Source organism: Callionymus lyra, chromosome 13 (assembly GCF_982586985.1).
Source record: "Callionymus lyra chromosome 13, fCalLyr1.hap1.1, whole genome shotgun sequence".
Lineage (NCBI taxonomy): Eukaryota > Metazoa > Chordata > Actinopteri > Syngnathiformes > Callionymidae > Callionymus > Callionymus lyra.
Genome location: NC_141830.1, coordinates 505,824 through 520,000, shown reverse-complemented (window position 1 = coordinate 520,000; position 14,177 = coordinate 505,824). Strand labels below are relative to the sequence as shown.

The 14,177-nt window shown below is 47.6% G+C and overlaps 2 protein-coding genes across 6 annotated transcripts in view; both read left to right on the top strand.

Moving 5' to 3' along the window:
• taf1b (TATA box binding protein (Tbp)-associated factor, RNA polymerase I, B) overlaps positions 1–7,312 on the top strand; it is an 8,466-nt gene extending 1,154 nt beyond the window's left edge. For 3 of the 4 annotated variants that reach the window (XM_087805752.1, XM_087805751.1, XM_087805753.1), the window contains 12 exons: positions 1–47; positions 1,811–1,909; positions 3,469–3,547; positions 4,798–4,892; positions 4,947–5,245; positions 5,304–5,403; positions 5,463–5,610; positions 5,690–5,858; positions 5,917–6,036; positions 6,088–6,149; positions 6,218–6,413; positions 6,471–7,312. The exon at positions 1–47 is cut by the window's left edge. In XM_087805752.1, the coding sequence (XP_087661878.1) occupies positions 30–47; positions 1,811–1,909; positions 3,469–3,547; positions 4,798–4,892; positions 4,947–5,245; positions 5,304–5,403; positions 5,463–5,610; positions 5,690–5,858; positions 5,917–6,036; positions 6,088–6,149; positions 6,218–6,413; positions 6,471–6,774 (1,689 nt within the window). In that variant the 5' untranslated portion in view covers positions 1–29 and the 3' untranslated portion in view covers positions 6,775–7,312. The remainder of the gene's footprint in view (positions 48–1,810; positions 1,910–3,468; positions 3,548–4,797; positions 4,893–4,946; positions 5,246–5,303; positions 5,404–5,462; positions 5,611–5,689; positions 5,859–5,916; positions 6,037–6,087; positions 6,150–6,217; positions 6,414–6,470) is intronic. The other variant, XM_087805754.1, reaches the window with a different exon arrangement.
• A 2,027-nt stretch (positions 7,313–9,339) lies between these two features.
• On the top strand, positions 9,340–13,320 carry LOC148066894 (Krueppel-like factor 11). 2 transcript variants are annotated; one of them, XM_087805505.1, is made up of 4 exons: positions 9,340–9,437; positions 9,811–9,999; positions 11,696–12,458; positions 12,518–13,320. In XM_087805505.1, exons 2-4 carry the CDS (start codon positions 9,814–9,816, stop codon positions 12,775–12,777), a joined length of 1,209 nt encoding a protein of 402 aa, XP_087661631.1. In that variant the 5' UTR covers positions 9,340–9,437; positions 9,811–9,813; the 3' UTR covers positions 12,778–13,320. The 2 variants fall into 2 exon arrangements, with proteins under 2 accessions (XP_087661631.1, XP_087661630.1); XM_087805504.1 differs by having other exon boundaries at positions 9,371–9,999.
• Positions 13,321–14,177: the final 857 nt, after the last annotated feature.

The window sequence follows — 14,177 nt, the reverse complement described above, 5'->3', positions numbered from 1 at the left end:
TGGAGCACGTGGTCAAATACGGAAGTAACATGGACTCAGAGCTCACGGTAACTTTTCCTCTCTTTCTTCTTCTCTTTCTTCTTCTTCTTCTCCTTATTCTCTTTCCTCTTCTCTTTCTCCTTCTCTTTCTTCTTCTCTTTCTTCTTCTGCTTCTTTTTCTTCTTCTCTTTCTAAAGATGACGATGAAGATGATGATAATGATGAAGATGATGTGTGTGTGTGTATCATGTGTGTATCATGTGTGTGTATCATGTGTGTATCATGTGTGTATCATGTGTGTATCATGTGTGTATCATGTGTGTGTATCATGTGTGTATCATGTGTGTGTATCATGTGTGTATCATGTGTGTGTATCGTGTGTGTGTATCGTGTGTGTACCATGTGTGTATCATGTGTGTGTATCATGTGTGTATCATGTGTGTGTATCATGTGTGTGTATCGTGTGTGTGTATCGTGTGTGTATCATGTGTGTATCATGTGTGTGTATCGTGTGTGTATCATGTGTGTATCATGTGTGTGTATCATGTGTGTGTATCGTGTGTGTGTATCGTGTGTGTACCATGTGTGTATCATGTGTGTGTATCATGTGTGTGTATCATGTGTGTGTATCATGTGTGTATCATGTGTGTGTACCATGTGTGTGTATCATGTGTGTATCATGTGTGTATCATGTGTGTGTATCATGTGTGTGTATCATGTGTGTATCATGTGTGTGTATGATGTGTGTATCATGTGTGTATCATGTGTGTATCATGTGTGTGTATCATGTGTGTACCATGTGTGTGTATCATGTGTGTATCATGTGTGTGTATGATGTGTGTATCATGTGTGTATCATGTGTGTATCATGTGTGTATCATGTGTGTGTACCATGTGTGTGTATCATGTGTGTATCATGTGTGTGTATCATGTGTGTGTATCATGTGTGTGTATCATGTGTGTATCATGTGTGTATCATGTGTGTGTATCATGTGTGTGTATCATGTGTGTATCATGTGTGTATCATGTGTGTGTATCATGTGTGTGTATCATGTGTGTATCATGTGTGTATCATGTGTGTGTATCATGTGTGTGTGTCATGTGTGTATCATGTGTGTATCATGTATGTATCATGTGTGTATCATGTGTGTATCATGTGTGTGTATCATGTGTGTGTGTCATGTGTGTATCATGTGTGTATCATGTGTGTATCATGTGTGTGTATCATGTGTGTATCATGTGTGTATGATGTGTGTATCATGTGTGTATCATGTGTGTATCATGTGTGTGTATCATGTGTGTACCATGTGTGTGTATCATGTGTGTATCATGTGTGTGTATGATGTGTGTATCATGTGTGTATCATGTGTGTATCATGTGTGTATCATGTGTGTGTACCATGTGTGTGTATCATGTGTGTATCATGTGTGTGTATCATGTGTGTGTATCATGTGTGTGTATCATGTGTGTGTATCATGTGTGTATCATGTGTGTATCATGTGTGTGTATCATGTGTGTGTATCATGTGTGTATCATGTGTGTGTATCATGTGTGTGTATCATGTGTGTATCATGTGTGTGTATCATGTGTGTGTGTCATGTGTGTGTCATGTGTGTATCACGTGTGTGTATCATGTGTGTGTATCATGTGTGTGTATCATGTGTGTATCATGTGTGTATCATGTGTGTGTATCATGTGTGTGTGTCATGTGTGTGTCATGTGTGTATCACGTGTGTGTATCATGTGTGTGTATCATGTGTGTGTATCATGTGTGTATCGTGTGTGTATCATGTGTGTATCATGTGTGTAACATGTGTGTATCATGTGTGTAGGTTGGCTTCACAGAACCCTGCTCTCAGTGTGAGGCAGTAGATTGGGGTGTTTCTGAGGACGACGGGTTCTTCTGCCGGACGTGTCACAACATCATCGAGGTATGAACACACACTTCCTGTGATGATGTCACACGTCTCACTGTAGTGACATCATCACTGTAGTGACATCATCACTGTAGTGACATCATCACTGTAGTGACATCATCACTGTAGTGACATCATCACTGTAGTGACATCATCACCGTAGTGACATCATCACAGTAGTGACATCATCACCGTAGTGACATCATCACCGTAGTGACATCATCACCGTAGTGACATCATCACTGTAGTGACATCATCACTGTAGTGACATCATCACTGTAGTGACATCATCACCGTAGTGACATCATCACAGTAGTGACATCATCACCGTAGTGACATCATCACAGTAGTGACATCATCACCGTAGTGACATCATCACCGTAGTGACATCATCACTGTAGTGACATCATCACTGTAGTGACATCATCACCGTAGTGACATCATCACCGTAGTGACATCATCACTGTAGTGACATCATCACCGTAGTGACATCATCACAGTAGTGACATCATCACCGTAGTGACATCATCACCGTAGTGACATCATCACTGTAGTGACATCATCACAGTAGTGACATCATCACCGTAGTGACATCATCACTGTAGTGACATCATCACCGTAGTGACATCATCACAGTAGTGACATCATCACCGTAGTGACATCATCACCGTAGTGACATCATCACTGTAGTGACATCATCACCGTAGTGACATCATCACTGTAGTGACATCATCACTGTAGTGACATCATCACTGTAGTGACATCATCACTGTAGTGACATCATCACTGTAGTGACATCATCACCGTAGTGACATCATCACAGTAGTGACATCATCACAGTAGTGACATCATCACCGTAGTGACATCATCACCGTAGTGACATCATCACCGTAGTGACATCATCACCGTAGTGACATCATCACCGTAGTGACATCATCACCGTAGTGACATCATCACTGTAGTGACATCATCACTGTAGTGACATCATCACTGTAGTGACATCATCACTGTAGTGACATCATCACTGTAGTGACATCATCACAGTAGTGACATCATCACCGTAGTGACATCATCACCGTAGTGACATCATCACCGTAGTGACATCATCACCGTAGTGACATCATCACTGTAGTGACATCATCACCGTAGTGACATCATCACCGTAGTGACATCATCACCGTAGTGACATCATCACAGTAGTGACATCATCACCGTAGTGACATCATCACCGTAGTGACATCATCACAGTAGTGACATCATCACTGTAGTGACATCATCACTGTAGTGACATCATCACTGTAGTGACATCATCACCGTAGTGACATCATCACTGTAGTGACATCATCACAGTAGTGACATCATCACCGTAGTGACATCATCACTGTAGTGACATCATCACTGTAGTGACATCATCACCGTAGTGACATCATCACCGTAGTGACATCATCACCGTAGTGACATCATCACTGTAGTGACATCATCACAGTAGTGACATCATCACCGTAGTGACATCATCACAGTAGTGACATCATCACAGGAGTGACTTCAGAGTTGAACATGGTGGTTCTCCACAGAGGAGGAACGAGGCTGACCTGACCTTACGTTCTCGAGACGTTCGTGCAACTGCTGTCAGGAGAACGACCTCTGAGCCTGGTGAGTCCTGTCACTCACTCCTGACTCCGCCCTGTCTTTCTATCACTCATGACTCCGCCCCCTGTCTGTCACTCACTCCTGACTCCGCCCTGTCTTTCTATCACTCATGACTCCGCCCCCTGTCTGTCACTCACTCCTGACTCCGCCCTGTCTTTCTATCACTCATGACTCCGCCCCCTGTCTGTCACTCACTCCTGACTCCGCCCTGTCTTTCTATCACTCATGACTCCGCCCCCTGTCTGTCACTCACTCATGACTCCCCCCTGTCTTTCTATCACTCATGACTCCGCCCCCTGTCTGTCACTCACTCCTGACTCCACCCCCCTGTCTGTCACTCACTCCTGACTCCGCCCCCTGTCTGTCACTCACTCATGACTCCCCCTGTCTTTCTATCACTCATGACTCCGCCCCCTGTCTGTCACTCACTCCTGACTCCGCCCCCCTGTCTGTCACTCACTCCTGACTCCACCCCCCTGTCTGTCACTCACTCCTGACTCCGCCCCCTGTCTGTCACTCACTCATGACTCCCCCTGTCTTTCTATCACTCATGACTCCGCCCCCTGTCTGTCACTCACTCCTGACTCCGCCCCCCTGTCTGTAACTCACTCCTGACTCCACCCCCCTGTCTGTCACTCACTCCTGACTCCGCCCCCTGTCTGTCACTCACTCATGACTCCCCCTGTCTTTCTATCACTCATGACTCCGCCCCCTGTCTGTCACTCACTCCTGACTCCGCCCCCTGTCTGTCACTCACTCATGACTCCCCCCTGTCTTTCTATCACTCATGACTCCGCCCCCCTGTCTGTCACTCACTCCTGACTCCGCCCCCCTGTCTGTCACTCATAACTCCCCCCTGTCTTTCTATCACTCATGACTCCGCCCCCCTGTCTGTCACTCACTCATGACTCCGCCCTGTCACTCACTCATGACTCCGCCCCCTGTCTGTCACTCACTCATGGCTCCGCCCCCCTGTCTGTCACTCACTCCTGACTCCGCCCCCTGTCTGTCACTCACTCCTGACTCCGCCCCCTGTCTGTCACTCATTCATGACTCCGCCCCCTGTCTGTCATTCACTCATGACTCCGCCCCCTGTCTGTCACTCACTCATGACTCCGCCCCCTGTCTGTCACTCACTCCTGACTCCGCCCCCTGTCTGTCACTCACTCCTGACTCCACCCCCCTGTCTGTCACTCACTCCTGACTCCGCCCCCTGTCTGTCACTCACTCCTGACTCCGCCCCCTCACACCAGTGTTGCCCAAGTGGAGCGTCTGCGAGGCTTTCCAGTTGATCCTGAGCGAGCAGGCGATCGCACTCGTGGGACTCGGCGTGTCTCCGGACTTCAAGGTAGGAGGTTCTGGTCCAGAGTCGTGAGGTGGTCGTGACCCGCTGCCCTCCCAGGACAAGGTTCTGCTGCAGCTGTGGAGACGTTACCTGCAGCTCAGCCAGCAGGCGTATGTCGGCGCCCCCTTGAGGACCTTCAGCCCGACCCCACATGACCTCGCCGCTCCCTCGGACTCACCTGCCTCGGACTCTGACGGGTCCGAGGCAGGTGAGTCCGAGGCAGGTGAGTCCACCGCAGGGAGCTGCGACTCCAAGACGCGGCGCTCGACGTGTCTCAGCATGTCCAAGACCCTGGTGCTGATCCACCTCGCCCTGGTCTGGTCCCGGGAGGCGCTGACGCTCAGTGACCTGCTCAGGTGAGATGATCCACAGCGTCGAGATGTTCCTCACACCAACTGGCTTCTGTGGGTCCAGGCTGGTGAACGACGGTCAGGTTCCGTACATCAACGCCTACGAGGGTCTACCTGAGGAGGTCCAGCTCCAGGGCCTGGACGCCGCCCTCTTCAGGGTCACGGTACCGTTGGACTTTCCCGTGGCTGTCTCTCGTGAAGGTCACGCCTCGCGTCTCCTCAGGTGGTCCCGTCGTACCGGCGCCTCCACCTCCAGGCTCAGGCCATGTGTCGCCTCCTGCGACTCCCCGCCTTCCCGCCCCTGGACCGCCGGGCGCTGCTGCATCCGGCGCCGCTGCTCGTGCGCTACCTCGCCGAGGCCAACCTGCCAGGTACGCCTCCGGGGGGGGGGGGGGGGGGGGGTCGCCTGAGGTCACCTGAGGTCGCCTGACTCGTGAGCTTCTCCGACAGATGAGCTGCAGCCGTGGGCGTGTGCGCTGGCCGAGCACGCCGACCTGATGAAGGTCCAGACCTTCGACCCGTCCGGCGGCCAGATCCTGCCGCAGTATGACGTCCAGGCGGCCGCCATCTTGATCGTCACGCTGAAGCTGCTCTTCGCTCTGGACGACGACACGGAGTGGTTGGTCTGATGGACGCGTGGAGAAGAAGAAGGTTCTGCTCACTGGCTCTGTCTTCAGGGAACTGTCCAACAAGGTCCCGGAGCAGGACTCGGGTGTGTTCAGCTTCAGGAGGTGGTACCGCGTCCTGCAGGGGGCGCTCCACCGCGTGCGGCAGACGCATCAGTTGGACCTGGCCAGGTAACCCGGTCTCCATGACGACGAGCCCCCGTGACCCCGGTGTGTGTTTAGGCGACAGTGGAGGTCCAGGAAGCTGCTGTGCCTGGACAGGAAGACGTCCGTGAGGAGGACACGTGAGTCGGCGCCGGCGCCGTCCCGGCGGCTTCTTGGACCCTCACCGTGTTCTGGTTCTGTGGCGCAGGAACCGCCGAGCACATCCAGTACTGCTTCCAGAAGCTGTCCAGCCAGTCGGCCGAGGTCCAGCAGCGCCCGTCCAGCTTCAGGTTCCTCTGGGGAGACCAGGCCGGTGCCGACGGGCCCTCCATGCACCATCAGCGTCTGGACCCGGTGATGCCGGTGCAGCAGTTTTGCTGGTACCTGAAGCCCACGGGAGCCCGGTGAGACCCCAGACCCCAGACCCCGACCGCTCTAGAGACTGACGCCTCTTCACGCAGGACCTCCAGAGGCGACTCCGCTCTGGAGAAGACTCTGTCCTGGTCTCTGCTGTGGCTGCTCCGGTTCTTCTGCTTCCTGCTGCAGGTCCCACTGGACCTTCTGAACCACGCGGTCCACAAGCTGGAGAGACGGATCTTTGGAAGGAGACGCGTCCGTCAAAGGAGTGCCCGGAGAGTCCAGGACCAGTGGGGGAGTCCAGGACCAGTGAGGGAGTCCAGGACCAGTGAGGGAGTCCAGGACCAGTGGGGGAGTCCAGGACCAGTGAGGGAGTCCAGGACCAGTGGGGGAGTCCAGGACCAGTGAGGGAGTCCAGGACCAGTGGGGGAGTCCAGGACCAGTGAGGGAGTCCAGGACCAGTGGGGGAGTCCAGGACCAGTGGGGGAGTCCAGGACCAGTGGGGGAGTCCAGGACCAGTGGGGGAGTCCAGGACCAGTGAGGGAGTCCAGGACCAGTGGGGGAGTCCAGGACCAGTGAGGGAGTCCAGGACCAGTGGGGGAGTCCAGGACCAGTGAGGGAGTCCAGGACCAGTGAGGGAGTCCAGGACCAGGACCAGTGAGGGAGTCCAGGACCAGGACCAGTGAGGGAGTCCAGGACCAGTGAGGGAGTCCAGGACCAGACCGGGTCGTCATGGTTCTGACAAGTTCTAGTGTCTCGTGTGTGTTTCAAGTGTGTGTTTCACACAAGTGTGTGTTTCACACAAGTGTGTGTTTCAAGTGTGTTTCACACAAGTGTGTGTTTCAAGTGTGTGTTTCACACAAGTGTGTGTTTCAAAAAAGTGTGTGTTTCACACAAGTGTGTGTTTCAGTTGTGTGTACTTGAATACAGATGTTGTGTGTTTGGACTCGACTGCAGCGTCTGAGGTGCTTCGAGGTAACGCAGCTCGGTCGTCATGGCAACGTGGCTGACACTGCAATGTTGCCCGGCAACAGCAGCTGGAGCGGGAAAAGAGAGACAAAGACATTGTCCCAGTGTGCCGGGGACGAGCGAAGGAGGTGGAACTTCCTGTAGACCTTGTGTGGGTCTGTTAACTCAGGTGACCCCCCAGAGGTGAGCCGGGGTCACTGCAGCAGCGAGAACAAAGAAGAGTCACGAGGAGGAACTTTGTGTCCTGAGACACACACACACACACACACACACACAAACATTTAGAAACACACAAAACAAACTTGAATACACAAACATTTAAAAACACACAAAACAAACGTAAATACACAATAATTTAGAAACACACAAAACAAACATTTAAAAACACACAAAACAAACGTAAATACACACAAAACAAACATTTAAAAACACACAAAACAAACGTAAATACACAAACATTTAAAACACACAAAACAAACATTTTAAAACACACAAAACTAACATTTAAAAACACACAAAACAAACATTTAAAACACACAAAACAAACATTTAAAAACACAAAACAAACATTTAAAACACACAAAACAAACTTGAATACACAATCATTTAAAACACACAAAACAAACTTGAATACACAATCATTTAAAACACACAAAACAAACATTTAAAAACACACAAAACAAACTTGAATACACAAACATTTAAAAACACACAAAACAAACGTAAATACACAAACATTTAAAAACACACAAAACAAACATTAAAAAACACACAAAACAAACATTTAAAAACACACAAAACAAACATTTAAAACACACAAATCAAACATGAATACACAAACATTTAGAAACACACAAAAAAAACGTAAATACACAAACATTTAAAAACACACAAAACAAACATTTAAAACACACAAAACAAACGTAAATACACACAAAACAAACGTAAATACACAAACATTTAAAACACACAAAACAAACATTTAAAACACACAAAACAAACTTGAATACACAATCATTTAAAACACACAAAACAAACATTTAAAAACACACAAAACAAACATTTTAAAACACACAAAACAAACTTGAATACACAATCATTTAAAACACACAAAACAAACATTTAAAAACACACAAAACAAACATTTAAAACCACACAAAACAAACATTTAAAACACAAAACAAACATTTAAAAACACACAAAACAAACGTTTAAAACACACAAAACAAACTTGAATACACAATCATTTAGAAACACACAAAACAAACGTAAATACACAAACATTTAGAAACACACAAAACGAACATTTAAAAACACACAAAACGAACATTTAAAAACACACAAAACAAACATTTAAAAACACACAAAACGAACATTTAAAAACACACAAAACAAACATTTAGAAACACACAAAACAAACATTTAAAAACACACAAAACGAACATTTAAAAACACACAAAACAAACATTTAGAAACACACAAAACAAACATAAAAAAAACCCAAAAACACAAAACAAAACAAACGAAGGTTGAACTGCTCCGGGGGGGCGGGGCTGAGCAAGAAGACAATGAGGGGCGCGCAGGCTCGTGCACGCGCGCGACCCAAAGGTTCGAGCGCGAGTCATGTCGTCACGTGACCTCGGTCCCTGCACTGACGTCACCAGACGCGAGACTCTGCTGAAGAGAGCGGCTGCCGTGACGTCATCACCACACGTTTGTTGTGATCTGCGGTTGTGGCTCACGTGCCAGCGCAGCGCGTCCCCGCCAACCTTTACCCCGCTGTGCGCGCGCAGGGTTCACCGAGTTCAGCGGGTTTACGGTGACACCGCTGACTCTCCGGCCCCGCCCCCTCAGACACGGACCCCGTGGCGAGCCAATCAGCGGCCTCGCACGTAGCGCTCACGCCCCGACTGCTCCGTGATTGGCCGGCGGCCGCTACACCTTTGCCTGTGATTGGCTGAGCTCTACCACCGCCAGACTGCTCCACTTTGTTTGTGTTTTCCTGCTGCTCGGATCGGAACCAGTCTGAGGTTCGGCTCCGGTGGACCCGCTGCAGCTGCTCGTGTCTCTGGACTGACGGGCCGGACCCTCGAACCTGTCAGGTGAGTCCGACCTGACGCGCGCGCTCTCTGTGGGGTTCGGGTCAGCGGTGGTTCCGGGGGTTCTGCAGGCGCGCGGGTCACTCGAGGTGAAGCCTCTGTTGTCTTGATCCACGAACTCGTCCAGGAAGGTCCAGTGTTGGTTCAGCAGGTGAGCGTCAGGTGTGTTCAGGTGCATGACGGGAGATCTCACTTTTGTTTCGACTTCCTGTTGCGCGGGGGGGGGGGGGGGGCGTGGCCTGTCGCCGCGTAGTCTGGGCTGGTTCTGCAGTGACCCGGGAGGGTGACGTCACAGCTGACCCGAGAGACGCCTGACGTCATCACTTCTCTGAGCTGCTGCCGGTTCTTCCCTAAGACTGGACTCATGTGGTCACAGATCATGGAGGTCAAGTCCTGCGTGGAGAACCACGACCTCGAGGCAGCGGAGGTGCTGGTCAGCATGAGCTTCTGGGGTCTCGGGTCGCTCAAGCCCCGCCCACTGACCCCGACCTCCGACTCCTGTGACTCCGTCCACCTGCCCGAGACGAGGGTCTCACCCAAGGACCTGATGTCCATGTCCTCCCTGGTGAGTGTAATAACAATATAACAAGAGTGTAATAACAATATAACAAGAGTGTAATAACAGTATAACAAGAGTGTAATAACAGTATAACAAGAGTGTAATAACAGTATAACAAGAGTGTAATAACAGTATAACAAGAGTGTAATAACAATATAACAAGAGTGTAATAACAGTATAACAACAGTGTAATAACAGTATAACAAGAGTGTAATAACAGTATAACAAGAGTGTAATAACAGTATAACAACAGTGTAATAACAGTATAACAAGAGTGTAATAACAATATAACAAGAGTGTAATAACAAGAGTGTAATAACTGTATAACAAGAGTGTAATAACAGTATAACAAGAGTGTAATAACAGTATAACAAGAGTGTAATAACAGTATAACAAGAGTGTAATAACAGTATAACAAGAGTGTAATAACAGTATAACAAGAGTGTAATAACAGTATAACAAGAGTGTAATAACAATATAACAAGAGTGTAATAACAATATAACAAGAGTTTAATAACAGTATAACAAGAGTGTAATAACAGTATAACAAGAGTGTAATAACAGTATAACAAGAGTGTAATAACAATATAACAAGAGTGTAATAACAATATAACAAGAGTTTAATAACAGTATAACAAGAGTGTAATAACAGTATAACAAGAGTGTAATAACAGTATAACAAGAGTGTAATAACAGTATAACAAGAGTGTAATAACAATATAACAACAGTGTAATAACAAGAGTGTAATAACAGTATAACAAGAGTGTAATAACAATATAACAAGAGTGTAATAACAGTATAACAAGAGTGTAATAACAATATAACAACAGTGTAATAACAAGAGTGTAATAACAGTATAACAAGAGTGTAATAACAATATAACAACAGTGTAATAACAAGAGTGTAATAACAATATAACAAGAGTGTAATAACAATATAACAACAGTGTAATAACAATATAACAACAGTGTAATAACAATATAACAACAGTGTAATAACAATATAACAAGAGTTTAATAACAATATAACAAGAGTGTAATAACTAGATTACAACAGTGTAATAACAATATAAGAGTGTAATAACAATATAACAACAGTGTAATAACAATATTACATTAGTGTAATAACAACAGTGTAATTACAACAGTGTAATAACAATATTACAACAGTGTAATAACAGTGTAATAACAATATTACAACAGTGTAATTACAACAGTGTAATAACAACAGTGTAATTACAACAGTGTAATAACAATATTACATTCGTGTAATAACAACAGTGTAATTACAACAGTGTAATAACAATATTACAACAGTGTAATAACAACAGTGTAATTACAATATTACAACAGTGTAATAACAATATAACAACAGTGTAATAACAGTGTAATAACAACAGTGTAATTACAATATTACAACAGTGTAATAACAATATAACAACAGTGTAATAACAATATTACAACAGTGTAATAACAACAGTGTAATTACAATATTACAACAGTGTAATAACAACAGTGTAATAACAATATTACAACAGTGTAATAACAACAGTGTAATTACAATATTACAACAGTGTAATAACAACAGTGTAATTACAATATTACAACAGTGTAATAACAATATAACAACAGTGTAATTACAATATTACAACAGTGTAATAACAACAGTGTAATAACCAGATCTCTGTTGTTTGTCCTCCAGTGCATGACTCCGCCTCACAGTCCCAGTTCCTCAGAGACCAGGGTACCACAGGTAGCACAGGTAGCACAGGTACCACAGGTACCACAGGTACCGCCCGTCTGCACCACAGACAGACCAGCGGTCCAGACACAGACCTCGCTGCTGACCCATCAGCCCGAAGCACCGTCAGGCCGAGCGATGGTCACCAGTGTGATCCGCCACACGGGTGATAGTCTCTGCGCCCCTGACAGAGCCACGCCCCCCCCACAGACCCCGCCTCCCAGAGCGACCCCGGAGGGCTTCTGTGGCTCCTCCCCCTGTATGACCCGCCCTCACTCTTCACCTCCGTCTTCCTTGCCTTCGCCTCCACTGTCTCCGCTGCTGTGCCAGGTGTTCCCCGTCAGTCAGACCGGAATGATCTCGGCTCTGGTCCAGGCTCCGGTTCAGGTCCGGGGGACGTCGAAGTCCCTCCTGTCTCCCTCCGCCGCCTCCTTCAGCCCCCCCCTGCTGATGGGCTCGGCCATGCCCCAAGGGACCGTGATGCTGGTGGTCCCTCAGACCATGAGTCCGAACCTCCAGGTGCCGCAGGCCGTCATGACCCTGGGCAACACCAAGCTCCTCCCCCTGGCGCCGGCGCCGGTCTACCTGCCGTCCGGGTCCAGCGGCGCCGTCCTCTCGCAGGCCGACTTCTCCCGGCGCCGCAACTACTTGTGCAACTTCCCCGGCTGCAAGAAGACCTACTTCAAGAGCTCGCACCTGAAGGCGCACCTGCGCACACACACAGGTAACGTTGCCGCCGCCGCCGCCGCCGCCGCCGCGTCTGACCCTGTGTTCTCCCCGCAGGCGAGAAGCCGTTCAGCTGCCACTGGGACGGATGCGACAAGAAGTTCGCTCGCTCGGACGAGCTGTCGCGCCACCGCCGCACGCACACCGGCGAGAAGAAGTTCGCGTGCGGCGTGTGCGAGCGCCGCTTCATGCGCAGCGACCACCTGACCAAACACACGCGGCGCCACATGAGCGCCAAGAGGGCGGCGTCGTGGACGGCCGAGGCCAGGGACCCGAAGGGAGCCAAGGAACCCGACCCGGTCTCCGCCCACAAATGACTTATGGACTCAGGACACCAGTGGGCGCCGTCGCTCTCCCCGGCATCCTCCTGACACTCTTTTCTACGGCCTGTTCAAGATGGCCGCCGCGAGGGTTTCTGTGGTCATTCTTTTGTTTCCCGGACGGTTTACATCGCACCAGCGCCCCCCTCAGGCTCGGACTGTCATGACACTCCAGACCACAGGGTGACGCCGTTAGCGTGCTAGCGGCGTTAGCAACACTCATGTTTACTGACGAAGCGGCGCAGCGGTGAGCTGCCACCAGCAGAGGGCGACGATCCCGCCTCCTCAGGACATTTTGTTGTCGCGACGCTGCTCGTCACCTCGTCCTCCATTTTGATACCATGTGGTTTCCTTCCAGAACACGTCGCCAACATTCGCACTTTTGTTTGCCAAAGTCTCGTCCACACGTGTAAATAGTGTGTATAGTTGAAATATGAATGTTGACGGTCACTGTGATACTACCTACTGCTCGTCTTATTTAAGATATACTTCAGATACTTCAGATACTTCAGATACTTCAGATACTTCAGATACCTCATGTGACTCTTGATAAAATACTACCAACACTTCCGTGTCTGTCCTTGAACGCACCGCCAGAACTCTTCTTTATTATGATATATATCGTCTTCATCTTCATCTTCATCATCTTCATCGTCTTCATCTTCATCATCTTCATCAGCTTCATCATCATCATCTTCATCATCATCGTCTTCATCTTCATCATCTTCATCAGCTTCATCATCATCATCTTCATCATCATCGTCTTCATCTTCATCATCTTCATCATCATCATCATCATCAGCTTCATCATCATCATCTTCATCTTCATCAGCTTCATCTTCATCTTTATCATCTTCATCATCATCTTCATTATCTTTATCTTTATCTTCATCTTCATCATCATCTTCATCATCTTCATCTTCATCATTGTCTTCATCTTCATCATCATCATCGTCATCATCTTCATCTTCATCATCATTGTCTTCATCTTCATCGTCTTCATCATCTTCATCATCATCTTCATCTTCATCTTCATCATCGTCTTCATCATCTTCATCATCATCTTCATTATCATCTTCATTATCATCATCTTCATCATCTTAATCTTCATCATCTTCATCATCATCGTCTTCATTATCTTCATCATCATCTTCATCATCATCATCTTCATCATCATCATCTTCATCATCAGCTTCATCATCTTCATCATCATCATCATCTTCATCATTGTCTTCATCATCTTCATCATTGTCTTCCTCATCTTCATCATCTTCATCCTCATCTTCATCTTCAACATCTTTTTCATCTTCATCATCTTCATCCTCATCTTCATCTTCAACATCTTTTTCATCTTCATCATCTTCATCATCATCATCTTCATCATTGTCTTCATCATC